A 23,387-nucleotide genomic window follows, 5' to 3' on the forward strand; every position below is an offset into this window, starting at 1 on the left:
ATTGCTCGGGTCGGGTTCGTTGTTCTGGGCCAGCTCGAATTTCCCATTCAGGCCCATCTTCTTATTGGGCCATTCCTCGAAACTGTACACGGGCCTCAGATGAGCATTTCGCTCAGACTTTGCAAATTAACCAGAAGACCAGTACTCTCATAGCCTTGTAAAGATCTTGTTTATCCCTGGAACGAGCTCATTAGGCACGTACATGATTTGCAGTTACCAATCAAATCTCTTTCAGAGGTAAAACACATGACCGCCATACAGAACATCATGCTCTCCCGCGGCCATAGTTTGCATTGCAGCGATATTTCTCAGCAACAATGAGATTCTAACAATCGCTTAAACATATTAACTTTTTTTGCAGCACTCAGCATTCTCTCCATATCTCAATATCTAAGGAGTAGTGCGCAAAAGCAACATCCGGAGTGGGAATAGGCGAGCGGCAAGTCGCGTTTGCTTTCATAAGGCGTCCCTTGCGGCGATGCGGCATGTGATGGCGTCTGCGAGTGACGATATTCCCAATTCCGGGCCAGATATCTTGTAGTGCTGCAGCGCGTAAAACTTTGGATTATTCAGCGAATCGAGCATCAAAATCCCGACAAAACGAAAAGAGCTAGTCTATAGCATATCAAAAGAACGAACTTGCGCACCTTTTGTATCTGGGCTAGGTTTGCTTTCCCTTCCAGTTCTTCCAACTCAATTTCTCTCCCCCCGGTAAGTGCAGCAATGGCCTTCATCTGATAGTACGAGGGAATGAAGTCATGACCAAAATTGCTGTGATGCCCTAATTTGACCAAAAGTAGGTCCAGATATCTGCTAGATAACCAGATGATAGAGCAAGATACCTCATCAGGTGATGCATTGAAACGAGCAGCAAGAACATAGGTTGAGCTGTCAGAGATGCCGCATCTTTTCAAGGATTCTGTAATCTAACAATAGTTAAATCACCAAGAGGTTAACAACCACACTAACCTTAAAATGAAGCAGAAATTTTTTTTCACTTTTCATTTATTTTTCCAGGTGAAAGAGGCATGACAAAAAGCGAGCTTACATACATGCTTAGACCCTGAATAGTTGTAAACAAGCTCCGAATGGAGAGTGCGGGTTGTCAGTGAACCTCGAGAATTCGACAGAAGAGTCTTATGTGCGGCGGCTAGAACAGGGAAAATATCGGGAATCTGTCACCATGAATTTCATAAGAAAAATTAAAAAGCACAACAGGTGGAGAACAAAAATCATAGAGATTTCGAAGTCGTGCCCACGTAACACATACAAGCAGAGCATTGAGAAGAGCAACCTCTGGTTCCAAAGTTCCAGCCTGCATAGAATCTAAAAGTTCCCTGCATTTTTGACAAATGGATATCAAATCCTTCGAAAGAGCCTTAGTCTTTAAGGAAGCTCCTGCGCATTAAACTTATGGACAGTAAATATCCACCAACCAAACACGATCTAGAGAAGTTAAATGCAGCTAATAATTTCAATGAGGGCTAGAAGAAAAGAGTGGTCGGTGGCAAATGAGAGATTATTAATCAGAGCATCCTAGACAACAGGTAGATGAATAAGAGGATAAAGAATACATATACATTCATTTCCACCTTCAGAGGTCGTATTCGCCAAAAACAAAATGGAATACTGAACTTCCTACAGCTCATGTAGCAAAATTATGGGATAATATCTTCAAAAAGTAGCCAAAGGGTGGAAATCCATCAATCACACCAATTCGATGCTCTACGGGAGACTGTAAAATTGTGGGTCTAGATGAGAAATAAGAAGTACTTGAAGTGATTGTTGAACCCTTCCAGGGACCAGGCTGAGTAATCCACCTAAATCTGCCAAAGACATGGCATTGACCGGCTCGCCTTCTTTAGGTTACGGCCACCGAACGAAATCACATCCTATTGGCAGGCAAAACCTTAGCTGCTGTTTTCGATTCTGCCCTCTCCGCTTAATTATCCCTTCCAGCATTATTATCTTCGTATTCTTCACAATTCTACTCGCTCTTCTCCTCTCTGCTCGCTTAATTTCTATACCGACAACAATAACTAGAACCATCACCAAGCTTTCTCTCGGTGCATTGTATGAAAATCATTACAGAACAAAGTACACTCAAATGTTCCTTAAAAGTTCGCGGGGAACATCTTTCGAGGCCTTTCACAACCGTGGATGAGACAATCTCCTCCCTCCATTTCCGACGCGCGAACAGTCCCAAATCAACGCAACCAGGCGAGCCAACCATAGTTTTCAAATATACGATAGGTCTACGCTGATTCTTTCAAGCAAGGAGAAGCAGTCACTGGATAGAGAGAGAGAGAGAGAGAGAGAGAGAGAGAGAGAGGTACTTGGAATTGGTGACGTCGGTGAAAAGGGCAACGGAGAGGGTGTCGCCATTGCTGATGCCGAAGGCTTTCATGGCTGCAGCACCAATGGTCGCGCTGGGGTTCCCAAACTCACTGTAATCAAGACAAGCCTCAATTGGATAAAGCTAGGGTTTTTCGATCCAAACAGGGCATGAGATCGCGCGGGTTTTTCTTGTCGCATGTGTCTCTGTCTCCAGTTTGCGGCCAGACGGTGCGTCCGCCATTTGCAGAGCGCCACGTGGCTCCCAAGTCAACGTGAGCCCAAAAAAATTAAAACTATAAAATTAAAAAAACCGATATAATTCACACGTTCCGCGCCAGGTAGGGGTCGAACCTACGACTTTCTGCTTAGGAAACAGACGCTCTATCCACTGAGCTACAGGCGCTCCTTGATGCGTTCCTCCAAAATTTTAATATAATTATAATTGAATCTTTCAACGAACTATTAAAGGCCACGCTTTTTCCACCTCCTTTTTGGCTAACACGCTCCCTAAAATAGCATTTTGACTAACACCAATTTGAATTTAATAATTGTCAATGATTGTGATGTGCTCAAATGTGGGACCCATGAGGGATGTTATAGTCAAAATGCTATTTTAGAGAGTGTGTTAGCCAAAAAGAGAATGAAAAAAGCGCTTACCCAAATTAAATTTCTTAATTCACAAACATGACTAGTAATGGACTTTTTGTCTGTACGTAACGCGTACGATTGAAATGGATTTTGCACTTTTAAGGAATTGTAATATGTCTTTACAGATGAAAATGATAAAAAAAAAAAATTTGTGGTCGGAAATAAAAGATTAAAAACAGCATTCAACGTAAAGATAGAATAGTTCACGAAAATGTGACAGTAGTAAAGGACAGAAAGCAAAATTAAGATGCAATGTCCCTCCATGACATTGATGAAAGCCTATCTATTTCCCCTTCAATTTTTAGTATCTATCTTCAAGCACAACCATTGACGTGTCCCACCAACCTCGACTCCCACAATCCTGGCCATGTCCACCACCTTCCTTCTCTCTCTCTCTCTTTCTCTTCCCTTCCATCAATCTTTCTTTCTTTTTTCCTGGGAAACTATTTTCCCAAGAGAAAGATGTGTCTCTCCATCTTCCTCCTCTGGCTTGTTAGCATCCCTCTCTTTGCTCATTCAAGCCCTGCCCCAAGAGGTAACCTCTCAACACATCTTGTGATGCGATTACCATTCCCGTAAGACATAGAAAAATGGAATGGATCCCTCTTCTGAATAAGCACGTTTTCGTTCTGTATGGTCGTCGATTTGGGGTGTAATTACATGTGTTTGCGAACGTTTAACCCGAGGAAAGATACGAAGTTCGAGCATTTTCTCTCTTTTATGACAAGGGAACAAGAAGGTTCTTGAATCCCATGATTCTTGGGTCCTGTTGGTTCATCCATGAATGGCCAAAATGCAGGCTTTCTGATCGACTGTGGAGCATCAGAAGAGTCGACCTCAGGCAGCCTCAAGTACATTCTGGACGACGGCTTCATCTCCGTGGGGAACAAAACCGCCATCAAGACTACCAATGCCTTGCCCGAATTGACCACATTGAGATACTTCCCTGACAAGTCGGCGCGGAAATACTGTTACGTGATCCCAGTCATCAAAGGCGGGAGATACCTCGTGAAGACGACCTACTTCTACGGAGGTTTCGATGGAGGGAAGGAGCCGCCGGTGTTCGATCAGATCGTTGATGGGACCAAGTGGAGTACGGTCAATACTACGGAGGATTATGCCAATGGACTCAGCTCATTCTATGAGATCTTTGTGGCCTCCATGGGGAAGACAATGAGCATTTGCCTAGCGAGGAACGAGCGTACAGTTTCCGACCCGTTTATTTCGGTCCTAGAAGTGGAGTATCTTGAGGATTCTGTGTATAGCACCAACGACTTCAAGAAGTATGCGCTTAGCACAGTTGCTCGGCACACTTTTGGTGATAGCAAGGACATTCGGTAAGAAGATTAAACGCCGTCCTTATTAAATTCATTCCTGGTTTCCGCTAGTTCAGTACAAGTGTTTTGCCCTGCATTCCTACTGCTTTCTGTTCCCAAATGTTGAAGAGTTCGCAGACATTGCTAGCAGACTTTTAAAAGTTGGCACTGCGAAGATAATGTTCTGACTAGGAATGAAGGAAATCGACATTTCCATTTAATGCTTAAGTACACTCCAAATTGGTGTTGCTTTTAGTACAATCAATCAAGGACTACCACAGACTTGGAAGGCGAGGTCGCAATCATCTTAGAGCCACTTGTAGGAGAATGTTATGGAAGAATAGGTTATACAGGATTGGCATTGTCATTTTAAATTGGATTCATTCCGTGCCGTATTATTTTGAAAAAGAGACGGAAGGAAGTGGAAACTGAAGCCTGTGGGGTATTTCTGATTTTTTTTTATGTACTAATTTGTGCGAACCTAGGTATCCAGACGATGAATTTGACCGTTTCTGGCAACCGTTCACGGACGAAAACCCTGTGGTCACGAGCAAATCCAAAGTGGACACTTCTGATTTCTGGAATGTCCCACCGGCAAACGCATTTAACTCGGCAATCACAACAAGCAGAGGGAAGACCCTTAAACTCCAGTGGCCACCGGTGCCTCTCCCTAGCAGCATTTACTATATTTCTCTCTACTTCCAAGATACCAGATCGCCGAGCCCCTACAGCTGGAGGGTCTTTGATGTGTCCATAAATGGCAAGAAGTTCTATTCTGAGCTCAATGTCACAGCTAGTGGAGTGACGGTTTACGCAACTCAATGGCCTCTCTCAGGGCAGACTGAAATCTCCTTGACTCCAGGGGATGGGATACCTGTTGGGCCGTTGATCAACGCAGGCGAGGTCTTACAGATACTTCCCCTAGCAGGGAGAACTCTCACAAGAGACGGTACATTTCTCGAACTTATAACCTGGCATTGCGGCATTGCCTATTTTCTAATGTTTTGGTCAGGTAAGAGGTACCGTCTTCTTTCGTTCATGTAAATGTAGTAGCTTATTTTGTGTTTCAATAGTGGTGGTCATGGAAGAACTAGCAAGAAGCTTGAACAACCCGCCTTCTGATTGGAGCGGCGATCCGTGCCTACCTCAGCAGCACTCGTGGACTGGAGTTACATGTTCTCAAGGAAAGCTAGCCCGAGTCATCAGTCTGTAAGTTCATCAGATTGTGAATGCGTCAAAATCTTAATTTGACTCCGCCGGCCACCAGCTCTTTCTTTTATAAGATTCCAAGTTCACTGAAAGTAGAAAAACACAAACCGTTTGAAGGAACTTAACAAATGCTGGATTGTCCGGGTCATTGCCGCCAAGCATAACCAATTTAACCGCGCTCCAGAACCTGTAAGTGACTTTCTCCTTTCTTTCTGCGGGATATATTCTATCTTCATTCGTTCTCACCACTTGTTAATTTCATTACTTGCTTTTTAGCTGGTTAGGAGGGAATGACTTGTCAGGGACCATCCCAGAAATGGAGTCGTTGAAGGCACTTCAGACGTTGTATGTTGCCATAAAACAATTATCCCTCCTAATCTCATTCATCAGTTCACTTGCAACTAAATTTGTTTTCTTTTGCATCATTTCACATAGGCATTTGGAGAATAACAAATTTGAAGGGCCGATTCCTGAATCGCTAGGCCAGCTACCAAATCTTCGAGAGATGTAAGCTTTGGCATTGTGGAAGTGAAACGAGCTTTCGGCATCTTTCTCCAGAATTTCCTTAAGATTCACATTAATTCTAGTGACTTTCTTTTCAATTTTACAGATTTCTGCAGAATAATAAGTTGAATGGTAGCATTCCCGATGCCCTACAGAACAAAAATGGCATAAATCTGCAGTAAGAACGTGCACATATCTTCTTCCATGGATCATTTGGATGAATAACCCTTTCAATTCAGCCTCTTGAGTGAGTTGATAGCTGAAAATTTTCTCCTTTATCAGGGTTTCTCCTGGAAATGATTGGTCAGAATCGAGATGATCATAGCGTGATTGCTGTAGCATCTGGATCAACTGAGTCATCGCTGTACTTTTGAGCTTGAGATAGAAAATGGGAAATCTTTGCATTTGAACATGACACTAATTGAATGACAGCATCGTATGCTTATGCTGATAATGCCACTAATAGAATTCTCTGGGAGATATCGGAGGACCGATGGAGCCATCTTGGTTCTCTTAGTCTTCTTACGGTGGCAAGAGGGAGGAGTCAACAGGACTGTATGCTAGAGTCGATAATGCCATTGATACTCATGCAACTTATAAAAGACGATTGATTATAGTCTACCTATTAATTCTTTATAGAGAGTCTTGAATGGCAAACCAGTTCATATGCTCAGATTTTCGCTCATAATAATGAGCTAACTCCATTGATACTGCAGGGAAAACATTTGAAGAACGAAGTGATACAGAGTTCGTTATTTAACACACCCGACGTAACACAGGAAAATCCAACTACGATCATTATTTCTCTTCGTCGGATTCCCTCGTCTCAAGCACATTTTACAAATTGACGATTGACAATTGATAGAGCACAAGAACACCGGTGCTTTGTGCACGATGATTTTGGAACCACTCTTGACATCCCCTAACAAGACAGCAACAGCAACTGCAGCAAGACAATGGCTACTGTAGAATTTCTTCTCCTTCTTTCTTTCTTTCTTTCTTCGTTTCACTCACAAAGATAGAATTGGACATTCATCAACACAAGTAGTTTTCATCTTGTCATGCTCTGACCCATAACAGGAGGCACCATAACACCCCTCTTCTGTCTATCCACGTTGACTTCCCATCCTTCATCCACTCAAAAAGAAGAGAATTTGCAAGTCAACTTATGAATTTCAAACCTTTCAATGAATGTCAATACAGAAACACATGAAAACACTTATCTTAACTAGATTAATAAGACATACGGAAGTAAACATCAATCGTTCTATCATGCGTCAGAATATGAGGCAACAAGGCTAGTCATGTGTGGAAAGGAACTAATCAAGCATATAGTAAGGTCCCAAGTTGACCCATGTTTTGTTTCTGCTTGCGTCCATGACATAGAGCCACGGGTGAGAAGTCTGCATCAGAAAAGGCTTATTGCCTGCTCTTAATTTGGTTGAAGCTGGACGTTACAAACCTCTTAACTTCAGAAAGAATTCCTTGTCCATGCCTAAGGATATCCATGCTAAACATAGGGATGCAAGATCACTTCTGATCTTGGCTCCCACAGAACTGAAAAGATGTGGCAGGCATGTCTTGTAGGTTGAAAATAGACCTGATCAACGCGCAGGCAGGGCCAAGGACCGAGCCTTAATACCTTGCCCGGGCTAGCCTATGATTTAAAATACGGTTGCGTTTTATTTTGGAAAATGATTGAGACGGGACAGAGCTTGTGCTGTTCACATTTCAGACCCTGCGGTTAAGAAAACTTCCGAATATGAAGCTCATGGATGGAAGTGAATTACCAATTCCCATATCGAAGCCCCGGTTCTTGAGCTCTCTGTATTCTTGACACAAAGCACAAGCTTCACAGAAGAAATGAACTAGGCAGTCCACACATGGATCCTCTGCCAAGTCATATTGCCCCCTCAGCTTCGACCGGTAAAAGCATGAGTATAAGCATGCGAATCCGGTCATCGCCAATAGCCCGTACGCCGCGCCATTTGCAGCACAAGCTAAAAGTCATGCAATTGCAACCATCAATATCTAGTGTTATAAACCTTGAAAACTAAGTCCAAGTAACATTCCATAGTTGGAGAGATAATCATCAATTGGTAAGCTTACTTGTGGAACCTCTGTCCACTATCTCAGCAATCTGTCCGAATGTGATGCAAGGGCAAAAGCAAGTGATCACACCTATTACATGAAAGCAGGAATGGAAATTCTTGTTAGGATATGCTATGAAGTAGTCAATATTCCTTAAATCAACACTCTGGATTCAATAAAACAGTTCTTCACAGGTGCTTACAATTTGCAGGATCATCACAACAATGGCAAAGATTAGTGGACCATTTGCCAGCGGCCGCATGAGGCCGTAAACCGGAGGCAGCGTATGGAGGAGCAACTGCTTGGACTGAGCTCGCCATCGGGTTCGGATACCCGGAAGTGGGAACGTCATGACCCGGATGGCCATCAACACTGTACTTCTCAGGCTGGTTGAGCGAGGGATACATTTGATTTGTTTGTATGCAACCTGTGGTCTTGAAGTTTTGAAAATGATGATAATGGTGCATATGAACTCAGCCCACGGTCTCAACTTATAAAGGAGGGGGGGTTGGGGGGTTGGAAGAGCTGCGGTCTCTAAATATTTTGCAAGGCCAGAGAGGATACTTGATGGAAACTGCAACCAGTGAATCCAATATTAAATTCAAGGGAAAAATCATGACACATTAATCTGAACCTTTTTTTTTATTGTGACATAAAGAATCTCAAACAATGCCCGTTATGACACATTTATCTTCAACTTTTTCTTGTGACATAAAAAACCTCAAATATGTACCTATGTGACACGTTACCCTCCGTCAAAGTTCCGTCAATTAGCACCATTAAAAACCTGCCTACACATGGATGCTAGAAAGTAAACGGTGTTGACATGGACTCACATGGCTTGACCGAAATAAAAACGATGTGATTTTAACTGAAAAATCATAGGGCAGAATCTTGACGGAGGGTAATCATACAAGTATAAGTTTGGGATTTTTTGGTTTAGCAGAAAAAAGTTTAAAGTAAATGTGCCAAGCATAGTTTGAGGTTTTTGATGGCTTCTCTCCTAAATTCAAAGCGTAAGATAATTAAATCCTAGTACTAGTTATGGTCAAGGCGCCTTGCATAATGAAGTGGAGGAAGATGTGTTGCATCTTCCCACCGCCTTATTTCTTTTTTTCTTTTTTTTGTCCTGCATTGATTTGTTTATCCGGAGCTCTTGTCTAATTATTGGAGCCGTGTTTCTCTTGGACTGTAGTTGGTGTGCAGAATCAAATGGCTAAGCATCATTCAAAGAGTCTTCTCTGTTTTGTTTAATGTTGATGTGAACCGGACCCAACGATTAGGTGGTTGTTAAACATGTGAACGCGAAGGCCTAGAGTTGACCAACCAATGAAATTGATCTTGGGTCAACCAATACCAGAAACCAGTGATTCATTACGTCATTATGTGACGTCGTGCTGAGTGCAGTGCAACATGTTGTCTGAACTCTAAAGTGACTCTGCAGTTCTGGTGCAGATCATCAACCAAGCAACCAACTCTCCAATCCAATATTGGAGGAAGGTATTAACTGCATCTCACATGGGCCCATGGGGCAATTGATTCTGGATCTTGTTTGACTTCTCTGTCTTGATCGCTGTCTTTGATCAGTAACATGTAAACTTGAATCATTCGACCTTTCTGCAGCATCGACTTTGATGGCCAGACGTTCATTCGGTTCGGTCGTCTTCAATTTCTGATGTAAATGCCATCGGCTAGGATATTCAAGGGCAGTGTCATCCTTGGTAAGATCAAGGTTGACAGGCTAACCAGTAAAAAGGAAACGAACTGCTGCGAAATTGTTCTTCGTGTTTCTGTTTGGAAGAACTTATGCACCTTCTCATATGACAACTATTATTGACTCGACTCCTGATTATGACAACATTCCAACTTGCAAATAATAAGCAGGTTTTTAAGACTAGGAGTTTGGTTGTCTATTTGGTAGATGGCATGCTCATCTGCTCACTTAATTGCATAAACTTTTATTGTTTGCAGCATCATATAAGATAAGTGTTTCGAGTTACCCACTAACATCATTAGAAGTTAGTAACATAAACTTCTAGAAGTCAATCTCAAGAAGAACCAACTTAACTAAATCGTCAACGATGCGATAAATCATTGATCCACTAATGAAAAAATTAGCAAGATCTGCAAATGAGTTTCAAATCAATATGAAATGACCGACAAGTTCATTTGTGGCGAATAGATAAAAAAAGAGCGTGCCCCTTCTTTTACAAGGTAAGAAGGGCCAGAGAAAATGTCCTAAGCCAATGATCACGATTGCACCGACGTTGAAATGGCTTGTGCCACGCTCTCACAGTAAAACCTGTGCAGTTTGGTCACGCCGCAAGATTCCGACCGTCAGGTGAGTGCCTTTCTTTTGCTGCAGAACTCTTGGAAATCCCCTTTTTCATGGGCAAAAAAGCACAGAACAGTTCTTCGCGTTTGGTCTTAACTTGAACTTTGGAATAAGTTGGTGTCTCTATACCAACTAGATCAAACTGGCATGTCAATTGGTTATGCAGCAAGCAGCATAGATGGTTCAGACCATTGTCTAAGCTCTTTTTTTTTTTTTTTTTTTTTGCAAAACTTATTGAGAGAAAAACTTTCTTACAATATGGGCAAAAACATTGGACAAATAGGGTGTGTTTGGCAACGTTTCTGCTTCCTCGAACAATTTCTGAGCAGAAATGATTCTTTCTAATTTTGTTTTCCGAAACAGTTTCTAAGCAAAAGAACGCGTGGTAGCTACACAAAATTTCTATTCTCAAAATAGAAAAAGAATAGAAATGTGTTTGGCACGACCCCGAATTTTTATTCTCAAGAACAGGTTTCGAGCAGGAAAACGCGTTTGGAAAATATTTTTCTAAAAATAATCCCTTGTATCGCTTGAAATAATCGGTTGACAAAAAATATTTTCGCCATCGATAACAATTTACATCCAAATATTTTCGTGGACGATAGAACTACTGTTCCACAATTCATTTTTATATGTGAAACACACGATCATTTCTGGGAAAATGTTCTCTAAATTATTTATTTCTTGTGAAATAAATGCATAACGGGAAGTCGGTTTTGTTATTGAGACGAGTTACAATGAAGGGACAAATTTCTTATTCAAAATCTATAAAACACACGAGTACGTTTTGCACTGTGATCTCCATATAACATAGATGGAAGCCGGTTTTGTCATTCTTGTGAAAAATATACGAACTCCGTGTAACCCTACAGCACTTGCAAGTGCTCCTTTGCTCATTTTAGCGTGGTGCTTTCTCAGACATCACGTTAATTTGCTATCTGAAAATTCAATAGTTTTATAATTCCGCTTGATTAGACTTTGAATCTTTTACCTCTAAATGCTCTATTTTCACGCAGAACTTGTTCTTATCGGAAGTGGATTAGCGAACAAGCATTGCACAATTGCTACCTGATCGAGTATTCAAATATTACGCTTTCATCTAACAATTTAAACTTTTATAACAGTCGGCAATAATCTCACAAAATCTCACATCTTTGGACCCTCGTTATTCCTCCACTTCAAACACGGTCTTAACATCTTGTTCAGTTGGCTCCAATAAACCTCGCATCAACACTAGATATATGTGAAGCTTAACATATTAGAATATCAAAATGTACGAATTCCATGATTTAGAGTTCGATTCACAAGTAGAAAATTCTTGAATAATGAAATTTTCCAAATAGTATATGCAATTGGATTTTACTCCTTCAGTGGGCAAATATAGATGCCATCGTTACTTTAGCCTCATATTTCTGTTGACACCCAAAAATGACCAACTTTTGATTATTTATCTACAAGTATCAACTTAGCCGATAAGAGCTGAGTGTGATCAATAACAAACAGAGTTGCTGACAACTTAAAGGGAATCGATAACTCGCCGGTGAAGTCATCGACAACACAACGTGAAGGTATTGGCGACAGTCTCGAAGTTTCTCGTAAATTCATCGGTAACGGCGATGAGTGACCGATGCGAAGATAATCGTTGGTTGCTTATGTCTTATCCGTTCATGAAGTAACTTCCGGTAACCATCGAAACGGAGTTATTCGAAGATAACTGTTGATTGTTTATATCTTATCCATTCGTGCAATAACTTCCGGCAACCATCGAAAGGGAGTTATTTGTCTTTCTAATTTGGTAACCGCTATTTGTAAGGGTTATAAATACCCCAAGTGTCCTCTTTATAAATACCCTTTAATCAATGACAGAACTCAACGTCCTTTACATTTATCTTTACTTTCCGCAACTTTACATTCCCGCATCTTTCAATTCCCGTACTTTAGCTGTAGTTATGGATACTTCGCCGCCGATTAAATTCCGGCAATGTGTCTATCTATCATCATACTTTGTCGTCGATTAAATTCTGGCAAATTGTTCCGTGCTTCGTTGTCGATTAAATTCCAACGAAGCATATCTGTTCCTTGTGATGCATTGAGACTTTTTGTCCAGAATGGTCACAGAACCGTCTCCTATGAATAAAAACTGAAGAAATGGCGTTCGGTGAAAGCTACTTCGTCGACCACCGTTTTCGGCGAAACAATTTTGTAGAGACAACACGTTGAGATTTGAATCAGTCGAAGGCCAACATCTAGAGTCTAAACCATGACAGCCTTTGAAGCGCAATAACATAGTTTTGACACTGACACAGGGACTCGACAGTCACTGGTCATGCTTCAAGCTAACCCTGAGATCCTCCATCCAAGCCATGACCCAGCCTCCTCCTCATACGCCGCCGCAACCAACCCTGAGATCCTCCATCCGAAATCCCCCTCCGCCTGCAGAAAATCTGCAAGCTCTCGTCCGAACAGTCCACGCCTGACCCGAAAGCCACCCACCGCCAGTGCTAGCCCTAAATCGAAGACCGCCTATGCCACCTCCTCCTCTTTCTCAAAGCCCTCCAAAAATTGAATCGTCGCTCCGCGACCGCTTGCGCTCCACCGGATTGTCGCTTGCTCTCTCTCTCTCTCTCTCCTGCGACGGTGAGGTCGAGGCCTCCAACGCCACCTCCGTGACGCGTATCCCCTGCTCGCCCCACTTATCGGCCTCCATCCTCCGCCTACATTCAACATCTTCCTCATTCCGTTCCTTGCCCTCACCAAAATCATTCTCCACCCGCAATTAGCCTACAAACTCCAGTGGACAAGGGACGAGATGGAGGAGCAGCGGAGGAGGAGCAGCCCTGGAGACGAGGGATGAGACGGAGAAGCCTTGGGTGCATGAGAAAGATGGGGGAAAGGAGCGGCTCTATAGAGAAGATGACGCACCAAGAACTAAGGAGTTGAGCAGTCAAATGAGTGTGTCGGGCAGAAAGTTGTCCAATACATATTGACCTATTTAATCCATTTTCACCAATTTTCATGCTATATAAATTTGACGACCCATAACTGACCCATGTCCGATCCGACTCATATTGTTAAAATGCTTTAATAGTAAAATCCAGTCCAGAGAAAATGGTTTCTTATCTATTTTTAGAGATACATATTGCTAAAAAAAAATTGTATAGTTTTTAAGAAAAATTATGACTCACATAAGATAGTTATTTTAGCTAACCTATTTATGACTTTTTTTTTAGTCCAATATTTATGACCTGTTTAAAACTCATGTAGGATGCATTAAGTTTCTAAATAATCTATTTATGATCCACTTAGCTTATTTTAACAACCCATTTATGACCCGCCACCATCAAATATGGGCTCTAGACCCATTTTGCCATCTACTACTAAGGAGAAAGATTGGAAAATGATTTCCTTCGTTTTAGAAATGAAAATTAATTTCCCCGATTTTAAAAGAAAATTTTTAATTGACCACATATTTTCCGCTCCGAACATCAAAAATTGGGGAAAATGTTCAACATCCGTGAGAAGCCTGAGCCCTCTAATGGAATATAACTACCCAGTCCACTTAAGAGATTCCAATCCAAGCTTCACAGTTTTTTTTTCCCCCGTACATGATTTTTCTTTACGTTTTCTATGGTATGATTAAGTCGATTTTTCATTTTGAGGTGAAGATTAAATCTAAATTCACATATATCATTGATTGAGTTAATGTAGAGCAATGAACATATACTTGTGGGCATGTAACCGTGTCTATATGACAACGTTAATGAGTAATGAGAACTTCGTACATGAAAGAGAAGTAGCGGTGACGTTCCCAACCGTTAATGAACAGCATTTCTCTACATTGATTAGGTCTCTTTTTTTAGAATGATCTTCTTCGTATTGATTAAGTGGGAAAGACAAGTAGTAGTAATGACTAACGACCCTCCATATGTAGTAGACAAGAAACACTCCGACAAGCCAATGAGAATGAGATCATAACAGGAAAAACAAAAAAAACTGCCTTACCTCAAGTAATGATCAGCCCTGTTTAAGATATCCACCTCTGTAGCTAGGGCAACTGATGAAAGTGAAGTGAAGTGAAGTGAGGCTCATCACTTGTTCCATATCCAGTTGAACTTTAGAGAGCATAGCTTGTTGAGCAAGAGAGGAAGATAGGTTCGCTCCATTACATATTCAGGATCGCACATGTATAGTAAGCTAAAGCGAGGGGGAGAAAGGGCTGGTTCCATGAAGAAGGTGGTAAAAGTTCCATGGGAGATGAGGATTGCATGGGCAGCGGAGATGGCGATGGCGAGAACGAGAGCAACGAGCCTTGAGGGCGCGTGCCGACACAGTATTGGTGACAGTTAAGATAAAGATTGTCCACCAGGCAGCAAAACCCAAGTGAATGTTGTTGGCATTGCTCATCGACGCGCTTCTCCGCATCCGCCATTGTCATGTTCACCAGATCGTATGTCTTCTTCCCTTTGTTCCATACTTTGTACCATCCATATATATCCTTCAGTAGCTGACCAGATGCTCCTAGCTGTCTCTTTTGAATCCTGCGCATTTAAAGATAATCCGTAATCAGATTCTCCTTTTGTTTTAATCGAAGATGGTCTTTGCGCTATTCACTCGTGTATCTTCTTCGTCTATGTTATTGACCACGGGGAAATGAACTCAAATCGCTCACAAAAACCACCAAGTACAATAAATTAGAAAGTGTTTCCAGAACTTTACGCAAGGGCGTCGTCCTGGGCAGCTACGACAACAGAGCACATGATGAGCATAATGCACAACGAAGAGATGCAAATTCCGACGAGGAAGTAATTTTTTGAAGCCATCTACATGAAGCCATCTACATGCATGTATACCATTGTCAATCAACACGAATAGCCTTAATATATATCGTGAGAGAGCATCAATCGCCGGTCTAGACGGAGAATGACATAATATGTTTTCGCATACGTCCGCAGAACATCACCTTGTTTGACTTTTTATTCTACACTTATTGGATGCCTGAAGATAAGGATGAAGTAGATAAATCATCAAGAGTGCGAAGGAAATGTATATATTGACGTGGTCATCGCGCTTGTTGCGGCGTCAGTCAGTTCATACACAGTAGAAAAGCAACTTGAAAGGCGTGGAAGAAGACGACGATTGGTTTAGCAGAAGGTATGCTTACGAGCAAAGACATTGAATATATTGTTAAGCACGAAGTAGATGGATCATTAGAATAATGGAATGAAATTTTTTTTTTTTTTTTTGAAGGCATACTTATGAGTAAAGACGTTGAATTGTTAAGCATGAAGTAGATGGATCATTAGACGAATGGAACGAAATTTTTTTGTTTTGGACGGGGTCAAGGGGCCTTGTTGCGCGCGGCGTAAGCCAATCTAGACGTGGTAGAAAACAACTTGAAACGCAGGAAAGAAAGAGAGATTGGTTTAGCAGAGGGAGAAAATTTTGTCAAACGACTTTTGAGTTTCCGATAACTCGGGCTCCTTTTATTTGGTGAAAAGTAAACGATTTGGCATATATTTTTTAAAAAATATAATCGCAGGTACCGCTTGAAATAATTAACTGATGAAGAATATTTTTATTATCGACAATAATTTATGTCCGAACATTTTCGTGGACAATGAAAATATTTTCCGTTCGTTCATTTTATAAGCCATACTAGAGTCCATTTTTTTAAAAAAAAAATATTTTTTAAATCATTCATTTTTTCAAGAAACAAATGGAGCCCGAATAATATCTTTAATTATTGGACCGCTATCATATCTAATGTTTCGGCCCAAGAGTTAAACAAATACGCGATTAATTAAAAACAAGATTTTGCTTCTTATAATGGCCACTAGAATTAGAGGGTAATGTGGGCACTTCGGAGTAGTAGCTGTCTTTGCAGCAATCCTTTCCTTTTACCTTAAATCAAATTGATAAATACTTGAAGTGTCCCAAATTATTTCGTAATGTACAGTGAAAAACGGGCTATTTGAGAAGGAAAATGTTTCCCCGATAGTCTAATAATACTGTCAATTATTTCTGATTGTAGATCCACACACCATCACCGCGTGTTTTGCATAAAGCATTCATTAATTGAAAAATCGTGGGGTCAGAAATAATGATAGTCTTGTTAGATCGTCATACTAGCGGGAGCCATTTGAAAATGTTGTCCGAACCACCCAGCATGGCAAAAACCAAATCCCAAATCCAAATACAATTTTGGCTTAAGTCATCCATATACAAAATAAATAGCCCCAAGGTATAAAAAAAAATACATGAAAATATAAAAAGAGAAAAACAAAAACAAAGCGCCTAGATAGCTACAGAGAGCAGCAACCTCCCCGAGTCTAAATTTATAAGGGCCTGTTTAGTAACAAATTCTATTCTCGAGAACGGTTTCTAAGCAAAAATGATTTTTTCTTATTATGTTCATGGGAACAGTTTCTGAGCAAAGAATAGGTTTAATAACTGCACAAAATTTCTATTCCCGAAATAGAAAAAAGCACAAATACGTTTGGTATGACCCAATTCTGTTCCCGGGAATAAAAATGTTGATTCCCAATTTTTTGTGCTTTCATGTCATTATTGTCTACTATCACTCGAGGCATACCATAATGTGGCAAATTGCTTTGTAAACATATAAACTTTCCTTGAAAACAAGATATTGCATTTAGGCTGTAAACCTTGCCATACATAAATCAAGAGAAACTCTTTTCAAGAGGTGGAAAATGATGAGCACCCATAATTTTGCCCCCTTGTACGTAGACTGTCACGGGCCGGTGGTTTGGGACGGAACCCGTGCGGCAACTTAGGCTAGGTGGATTGAGCAATAGCCAGAGCCAAGCCTTGTGCTCAAGGATTGATCACACACACTCGCACCGTAGAGAGGATGAGATGGAACCAAGAGAGAGATTTGCGAAAGAGAATGTTTTCTGTTGCTCAAGGTAGTGTGTACCAAAGTGATTACAATGAGGGGGTGTTCCCCTATTTATACAAGAAAGGGCATAATTTCGGGTGACTCCTGGGCCTCCCCGTTTCGTCTTTTCCTTCTCATCTTATTCCTTTTGTTTTACTTATTTGGATCCTCTTGATTCGTCTTACATGATTCGTCCCTTATGAGACTTTTCGTTTTCCCCATTTCGTCGGATTCTCTAGGAAGAGTATCATCATTGCTTGGACAAGGCGACTCTTGGACTACGCAGAATCGTTAATGGATCATGGTTGTTCATCTGCCTGGCCGTGCTAGCCATGCGCCGGTTAATGCTGTACGTGCGCCGGTTCATGCACCGAATCGTGCACTAATTCATGCACTGCATCTTGAATGGGTTCACGTCCTCGGCGGCGTTGGGTCATTTCAAGTCGATCCTTGTGGCCGGCCATGGTCTGATCCGCGGCATGCATCACGGCATCGCCGATTGGTCGTGTCACGGCCCATCATTGTAACGAGGATTTGTTGGGCCGCAATACAAGCACCTTCGGCATCCAAGTAGAATTCACAGTGTCCAAAGTCATTCGATCATGGGAAGACCGAAAATGTTCGACCCTTAACTCCTACTGGACTAAATGAATATTAAGTCCGACCACACGGGATAAAGTTCGACTCCAGGTACTCCAATAGTACTTCGTACACTGTAAACTTGCTGGCTTCGACGTGGTCATTGCTAACGGGTTGTAATCAAACTAGAACTTGCCGGAACCTAATATTGAATTGGAACGGGCTGCGTTTCCAAAAGTGTACTTGACGAGATTTTTTCGCAAAAAGAAATATGCTTTAACGGATACTTTGGATCCACTTATCTCAGCTGCCTCCTCATGCGATGTACCCATTTGCAACCTTCACTTGCATTAAATCACAACATAATCATGTACGAATTACAAACAATACTACATTAAATCAGAATATAGTCATAACATCAGTAACAAACTTCTAGTTGGAAGAACACACAATCGCACAATGACACCCCAAAAGTCTACAAAAGCTCAAGTTTGCTGAAGAGAGAGAGAGAGAGACCCATGAGACAAAGCAAGTCCACTTCTCTTCTCAGCTCAAAAAAGCTCCTTCAATTCAGAGGGATGCTGCATGAGGAATGTTCTCATTTGACAGTTGGTAGAGAATTCCCAGATTTCCCAATTTCAGGAAAGCAACCAGTACCATGTCCTCCCGGGAAATGTTAGGATTATTAAGGAGTTACTAGGAAGATCCCGTGGAATGCTTGCACGCCACTTCAACGAAGAAAGTTTACTTCTTAAAACACTTGCCGGTCTTACTACTAACAATGTCACCGTATTTGGCATCCTTCCATCACTCTAATCTTTGAGGAGTCTTCGGAAAAGATTGACAAACAAATGCTGTAAAATAAGCACATATTTAGCCAGGATAGTTCAGTTCAAGTATCTAATCATTTTGCAGTAGTTCTTCCACATGTACCATATGACAAGCTTATAGATCTGGGTGAGGACCGCACTGATCGGGCCACGTTAGTTAGATAAACCCATTTCTAGGCTAGCAAGTCTAGCGAGCCGCTTGGGAAACAACTACAGTCTGTCAAGGCCCAGTCAAGAAACCAGTGAACAGATCACGGGCCATGCTCGATTTCATCTAACTTCAGAGAACCGAATCCCTCCTTTTGCAGAGCCGTCAAAACTCAACAAACTTCATCTTCCTCTTTCCCTTTATTTCTGGGTACTACTACTACTACCACCCATCTTCTCGATCAAGTACATCGTCAACGTCGACTTTCATTTGTCATACAAGCGTGGAAGAACATGCAAATATTACTTTGGAAAGGAAAAAAAAGAACCAGTCGAGGAAAAGGGCAAGCCTACAAACTTCAGACAACGTGGGATAGCATCGCAACAGATTGATCTTTATCGACACTCAAAGTGTTAAAGTATTATAACCATACTAAATATACTATTCTTGAGTAAACGATGTTCGTGGAAACTAATGAAATGGCATTCTTATCTTCTAGTTCCACACAGAGACAAAGACAAAACCCCATCCACATAAACGTACTTTCCTAGGCATATAATTGGCAAGATAGAAATATATTTGAAGTCTTACGAAGCTATGTGTAGAACTTGAGCTACATTCAAGGTACCCAACTAATCAAGTGAAAACTCAAAGACTCTGTTTTCCATCTGATCTGACATTGTAAACCGAGCCTTCAGCTTTTTAAGAAATTTTGTTTTGTGCTGTCTAGGATTAAACTATGGAGGCGTTGCTCACCAAATGGGAGACCAGGACAGACAGTGTCTTTAGTCAAACTTAGCTCCTTTCGCTCATTGTGAGATTGGCCGAATAAGGTTGAAGCAATTCTTACTTGGGAATCATGCCACCTGCCCCATGAGTGAGCAATTGAAAAAAAAGTCGGGAACTTTAAGCTGCATGTGAGGATGATTAGGAGTGTAAAAAAGCTGTATTAGAATTTAAGTTCTCTGTGGAGGGATCAAGAAAAATGGTAGTCAATGCGAAGTTCTAAGCAAAAGGGGGTTTTGGTTTTGGATTTTTGTGTGAATCCAGGGAGCTTCATGATTTTTAAACTCGGTTCTGAAAGGGAACCACTCCAAGTTCGCATGTGCCGTTCATGGCTAGTGCTTGGGTTGTGGTTGTGAAGATTGAAGTAGGGAGAGTCCTAGGCTGAGTTGGCCTTCTCTAGAAGGATTAGTACTCGCATGAACTCGCTGGTGTTGCATGTTGTATTCGGCATAAAAGAACGATCTGATCAAGTGGAAAATAAGCAAGACCTGCCCGGAGGAAGGTTTCTTCTGGATAGCAGATGTCATGTTTATCTATGTAATGCATATAAGTATCCTGACAATGTCTTTGTGACATGAGAAAGAGCATGACATTTGTCCTAAATAATTGAAGGCGCAAACAAAAGAGACCGTAGCTCATGGAAAGATAGGCTCTATCATAAAAAGAAACCCTCAGAATCATATAAATGGAAAAGCCTTTCATTCTTGTAGATGAGAACTTTGTAGGGGTGATCCAGAAACTTGCAAGGACAAAGAGGAAGAAGCAAAAAAGACATGCAACTAGGACAGGTCTTTGCTGTAATGAGAGCAAACAATGAGGATCCAAGGTAGTGAAAGTATCAAAATTATTCTACCAGTTGGCTTTTTAGGTGGTTTCGTTCATCTGTAGGAATATAGTTTGGCTCATCAGCATTTTGAACCTGATGCAGCTATTTACGGACAGTAACATAGTCAGATGCTATGTCCGTGTACTTTGAAGACGACTGTCAAGGATTGTCATGTATAATGCAAGAAAGCATGTAAAGTAACCCTTGTCTCTCTTTGTTACCCAAGGTTTCGCCTTTTCTCTTGTCCGATCTTTTCGTTTCTTTCGTTCCCTTCTTCTTTATGCAAATCTAGTATTTAGCTCACGAGTCACGAGCCAGCTTACTCAATTAAGCAGGACATAAGGGAACAGAGAAGTGAAATTGAATATTTGCAATCACTTTACTGGATTCACATTAGACATCAGCTAATATAATACATGAACGCGTTTGTGTTTTTGAGATCAATTTTACCCTGTCAGAGAGCAGCTATGCTGTGGACATTTTTATATTTGCAGCAAGTTCAAAAACCTCTGATGGAGATCAATGTTAATGTGCAAACATAAGAATGTTTCTGTACTGTCATTTTATCTTAAGGTGCATGTGAAATTTAAACCTATCCTTTTGTTTTGATGCTGCAAGTAGGTCTTTACCACTTATATACTGGCTAGAGCAGCGACTGCTAGTATGATTATGCTACTCTATTTTAAATTTGGAGAGAAAATTAAACCGACAAGGTTACACAGTCTAATCGATCTATTATCCATTACGTCTTCGAAAATTGATGCTTTCATATTAAATCTGTAGTTTTGAGAATATTGATACCAACATGACATGACCATAAGAATTTTTCACCCGTTAGTAAGATATATCCATTGAAGAGGCAGGGAAGTAAATATTATGCAGTTACTGTCAAAAGTTTAATTCGTAAGTCATCCAGAAAAGGAGATAAAGCTGTTCATAGAGTGAATGCATGGTCCATTTAAAATATGGTATTGGAAAGGAGCAAGCTATTACCTTCTTTTTAATCACAATGTGGACAAATCTTAGTAACATGAGCTGTCTCCTAGACAGACTCCCACAAACAAGCTCACTCCTATATAAAGTGTAGGCATGTGGATTCTAACAAGGGATTTAGACATTAATAACTTAGCAATTAGCCCTACATCTTTGAATCTTCTTGTCCCCTAGAGTGCACGCTTAAACATGTTCAACAGTGAGCAGGAAGGTTTCTATGCTCCCTCCACCATGTTGGGCCCTAGGATTTCATTTTCCCATGATTTTGCAGACACCCAACAACAACAACCCATCAGGCAAGAAGCTAGAAGCTATAAGGAAGCACCGGTCTCTGCGGATTTCGAGTTCTCGGTGAACAACGACTCCATGATACCTGCCGATGAGATCTTCTCCAAGGGCAAGTTGCTACCTCTGAAGAGCAATGGGACCAACCCGCTGAGGAAGATGACGCTTCGGGATGAGTTGCTCGTGGATGACGACGACTTGCCGAGGTTGACAAGTAGTCCGGGACGGTGGAGAGAGAGGTGGGGCTTGAAGAGGAGTCACTTTGCATCCAAGAAAGGGGATAGGAGTGAGAGCTCCCTAGAGAAAGTGGTGGAGGACAAGGCTTCCATCTTTGCCTTGACAAGCAAGAAGTAGCGACAGGTAATGTTTCGGAGTGTTCCCTAAAAAATTGATCTCGAAAAAGTGTTTTCAGGAGTGAAAGGGGGAAAAATATCTCAACTAAAACAGTGTGTGAGCCTGATTCCAATCTGGAAATTGTTTTGCAAAGTAAAATGACTTTGTTTATCTCATTTCATTGTTCTACTCGCACATTCTAACTCTCTCTCTCTCTCTATTCCTTGGGAACAAATAAGTTGACACAACTAAGAGTCCAAGACCAGAAACTCTGAACTTTCCTCTAAAAAACAGGGGATTCAGACAGCCGTTTCAGAAAAATAACAGTCTGTTGCATGGCATTGAGATCATTTTGTCTCTGGAAACTAGAGAACCTTCCTTTTTCAAGAACAGTTACTTGTGTTATGACCTCGTACTTCATTGTCTACAATGAGTTATCTAATTTACCATCTGCTCTTGCAGGATCTGATTCAAAAACAAGTCGGGCAGAGGAAAGAAAAGCAAACAGAGAGAGAGAGACATTGGAAGGATTTCCTTTAGGTGCCTCTTTTGTTGATTTGCCTGTGAATTATCAGACCAGCGATGTCGGGGTGAATATGTAGAAAGCACTTTTAACTTCTGTTTTTCATTTTTCATTTATTTGATCTAATGGAAATTCTTCTCCACGAGCATTAATTTCATCATTTTTCACTCGTTAATTCTACATTTTCCCTTCTTCTTCTTCTTCTTTTGTGGGGAGTGTTAATCATACAAGTGATAAATCCACCCGGTAGATGTAGAAACAGGGAATCTAACCCAATCAACCTCAAGAAAACGACCACTAACTTCTTTTAAAATAATGACTGCACGATGAACCGGAATCTGTCACGGACATTATTCTCTAAACAAGACCAAAATGGTTGCCCAAAACAAATAGTTCCTCGTACGCCCAGTATGACAGTTCAGTGTGCTGGTCTTCCTTTTACTTTTCACGAAGTGCATCTGACAAATCACCAATTGAGCAATTGCTCTGTAAATCTTGAGCAAATCAACGCATTTTCCCACTGGAAGTGTTTCCAACGGAACTCCGGAATATGCACTATGGCAGCAAGAAAACATAGCCCTGTCATCAAACCGAAGTACCATCACAGCATGGCGTGTATTTCTCGAGTAAGTGACAGAAATTCCCCCGACGCGCCCTCTCCAATGAGAGACATGTCCCAGGGCCCAATACATACTATAGAAAAACTGAAAAGTCCTCAATTACAGGAACCAAAAAACTGTGGCATA

At 41.2% G+C, this 23,387-nt stretch overlaps 5 protein-coding genes and 1 non-coding gene across 10 annotated transcripts in view; 3 read left to right on the plus strand and 3 right to left on the minus strand.

The window, feature by feature from the left end:
• The window catches only part of LOC115735585 (DNA repair protein REV1), an 870,695-nt gene that overhangs the window by 268,020 nt on the left and 579,288 nt on the right, over positions 1 to 23,387 (plus strand). The gene's annotated exons all lie outside the window — the stretch shown is intronic.
• LOC115735923 (EKC/KEOPS complex subunit Tprkb) lies at positions 92 to 2,524 on the minus strand. Of its 4 annotated transcripts, none has more exons than XM_030667367.2 (6): positions 2,337 to 2,524; positions 1,295 to 1,337; positions 1,053 to 1,175; positions 843 to 926; positions 640 to 734; positions 92 to 543 (listed from the first exon to the last, which is right to left on the minus strand). In XM_030667367.2, the coding sequence occupies exons 1-6, from the start codon at positions 2,405 to 2,407 to the stop codon at positions 384 to 386; spliced, it is 576 nt and encodes a 191-aa protein (XP_030523227.1). In that variant the 5' UTR covers positions 2,408 to 2,524; the 3' UTR covers positions 92 to 383. The 4 variants fall into 4 exon arrangements, with proteins under 4 accessions (XP_030523227.1, XP_030523226.1, XP_030523228.1 ...); XM_030667366.2 differs by having other exon boundaries at positions 1,271 to 1,337; positions 2,337 to 2,522; XM_030667368.2 differs by having other exon boundaries at positions 648 to 734; positions 1,271 to 1,337; positions 2,337 to 2,520.
• On the minus strand, positions 2,668 to 2,740 carry TRNAR-CCU. Its single transcript has one exon. It is a non-coding gene; the product is annotated as a tRNA-Arg (tRNA).
• LOC115735921 (probable LRR receptor-like serine/threonine-protein kinase At1g67720) lies at positions 3,360 to 6,652 on the plus strand. Its single transcript, XM_030667363.2, has 10 exons — positions 3,360 to 3,520; positions 3,785 to 4,322; positions 4,787 to 5,250; positions 5,375 to 5,510; positions 5,628 to 5,699; positions 5,787 to 5,855; positions 5,946 to 6,017; positions 6,121 to 6,192; positions 6,297 to 6,332; positions 6,440 to 6,652. Coding segments are annotated over exons 1-10 (1,533 nt in total). The 5' UTR covers positions 3,360 to 3,447; the 3' UTR covers positions 6,441 to 6,652.
• On the minus strand, positions 6,754 to 8,575 carry LOC115735922 (protein PLANT CADMIUM RESISTANCE 2-like). Its single transcript, XM_030667365.2, has 4 exons — positions 8,308 to 8,575; positions 8,124 to 8,195; positions 7,805 to 8,014; positions 6,754 to 7,142 (listed from the first exon to the last, which is right to left on the minus strand). The coding sequence occupies exons 1-4, from the start codon at positions 8,570 to 8,572 to the stop codon at positions 7,066 to 7,068; spliced, it is 624 nt and encodes a 207-aa protein (XP_030523225.1). The 5' UTR covers positions 8,573 to 8,575; the 3' UTR covers positions 6,754 to 7,065.
• LOC125312912 lies at positions 21,459 to 22,199 on the plus strand. The gene has a single exon (XM_048272971.1). The coding sequence runs from the start codon at positions 21,690 to 21,692 to the stop codon at positions 22,137 to 22,139; it is 450 nt and encodes a 149-aa protein (XP_048128928.1). The 5' UTR covers positions 21,459 to 21,689; the 3' UTR covers positions 22,140 to 22,199.

This window comes from Rhodamnia argentea, chromosome 11 (assembly GCF_020921035.1).
Source record: "Rhodamnia argentea isolate NSW1041297 chromosome 11, ASM2092103v1, whole genome shotgun sequence".
NCBI classification, from domain to species: Eukaryota; Viridiplantae; Streptophyta; class Magnoliopsida; order Myrtales; family Myrtaceae; genus Rhodamnia; species Rhodamnia argentea.

What these genes read in the sequence shown, in the direction of transcription:
- LOC115735923 (XM_048272965.1), bottom strand. Translation starts at nt 2,407, where the DNA reads ATGAAAGCCTTCGGCATCAGCAATGGCGACACCCTCTCCGTTGCCCTT. An exon ending in ACTATTCAGGGTCTAAGCAT is followed by an intron (nt 927 to 1,052) that starts GTATGTAAGCTC and finishes AACTATTGTTAG; the next exon opens with ATTACAGAATCCTTGAAAAG. An exon ending in ACCTAGCCCAGATACAAAAG is followed by an intron (nt 544 to 647) that starts GTGCGCAAGTTC and finishes TACGCGCTGCAG; the next exon opens with CACTACAAGATATCTGGCCC.
- LOC115735921 (XM_030667363.2), top strand. Translation starts at nt 3,448, where the DNA reads ATGTGTCTCTCCATCTTCCTCCTCTGGCTTGTTAGCATCCCTCTCTTT. An exon ending in CTAGCCCGAGTCATCAGTCT is followed by an intron (nt 5,511 to 5,627) that starts GTAAGTTCATCA and finishes AACCGTTTGAAG; the next exon opens with GAACTTAACAAATGCTGGAT. An exon ending in CTACCAAATCTTCGAGAGAT is followed by an intron (nt 6,018 to 6,120) that starts GTAAGCTTTGGC and finishes TCAATTTTACAG; the next exon opens with ATTTCTGCAGAATAATAAGT.
- LOC115735922 (XM_030667365.2), bottom strand. Translation starts at nt 8,572, where the DNA reads ATGCACCATTATCATCATTTTCAAAACTTCAAGACCACAGGTTGCATA. An exon ending in TTGTGATGATCCTGCAAATT is followed by an intron (nt 8,196 to 8,307) that starts GTAAGCACCTGT and finishes TTCATGTAATAG; the next exon opens with GTGTGATCACTTGCTTTTGC. An exon ending in AGTGGACAGAGGTTCCACAA is followed by an intron (nt 8,015 to 8,123) that starts GTAAGCTTACCA and finishes CATGACTTTTAG; the next exon opens with CTTGTGCTGCAAATGGCGCG.
- LOC125312912 (XM_048272971.1), top strand. Translation starts at nt 21,690, where the DNA reads ATGTTCAACAGTGAGCAGGAAGGTTTCTATGCTCCCTCCACCATGTTG.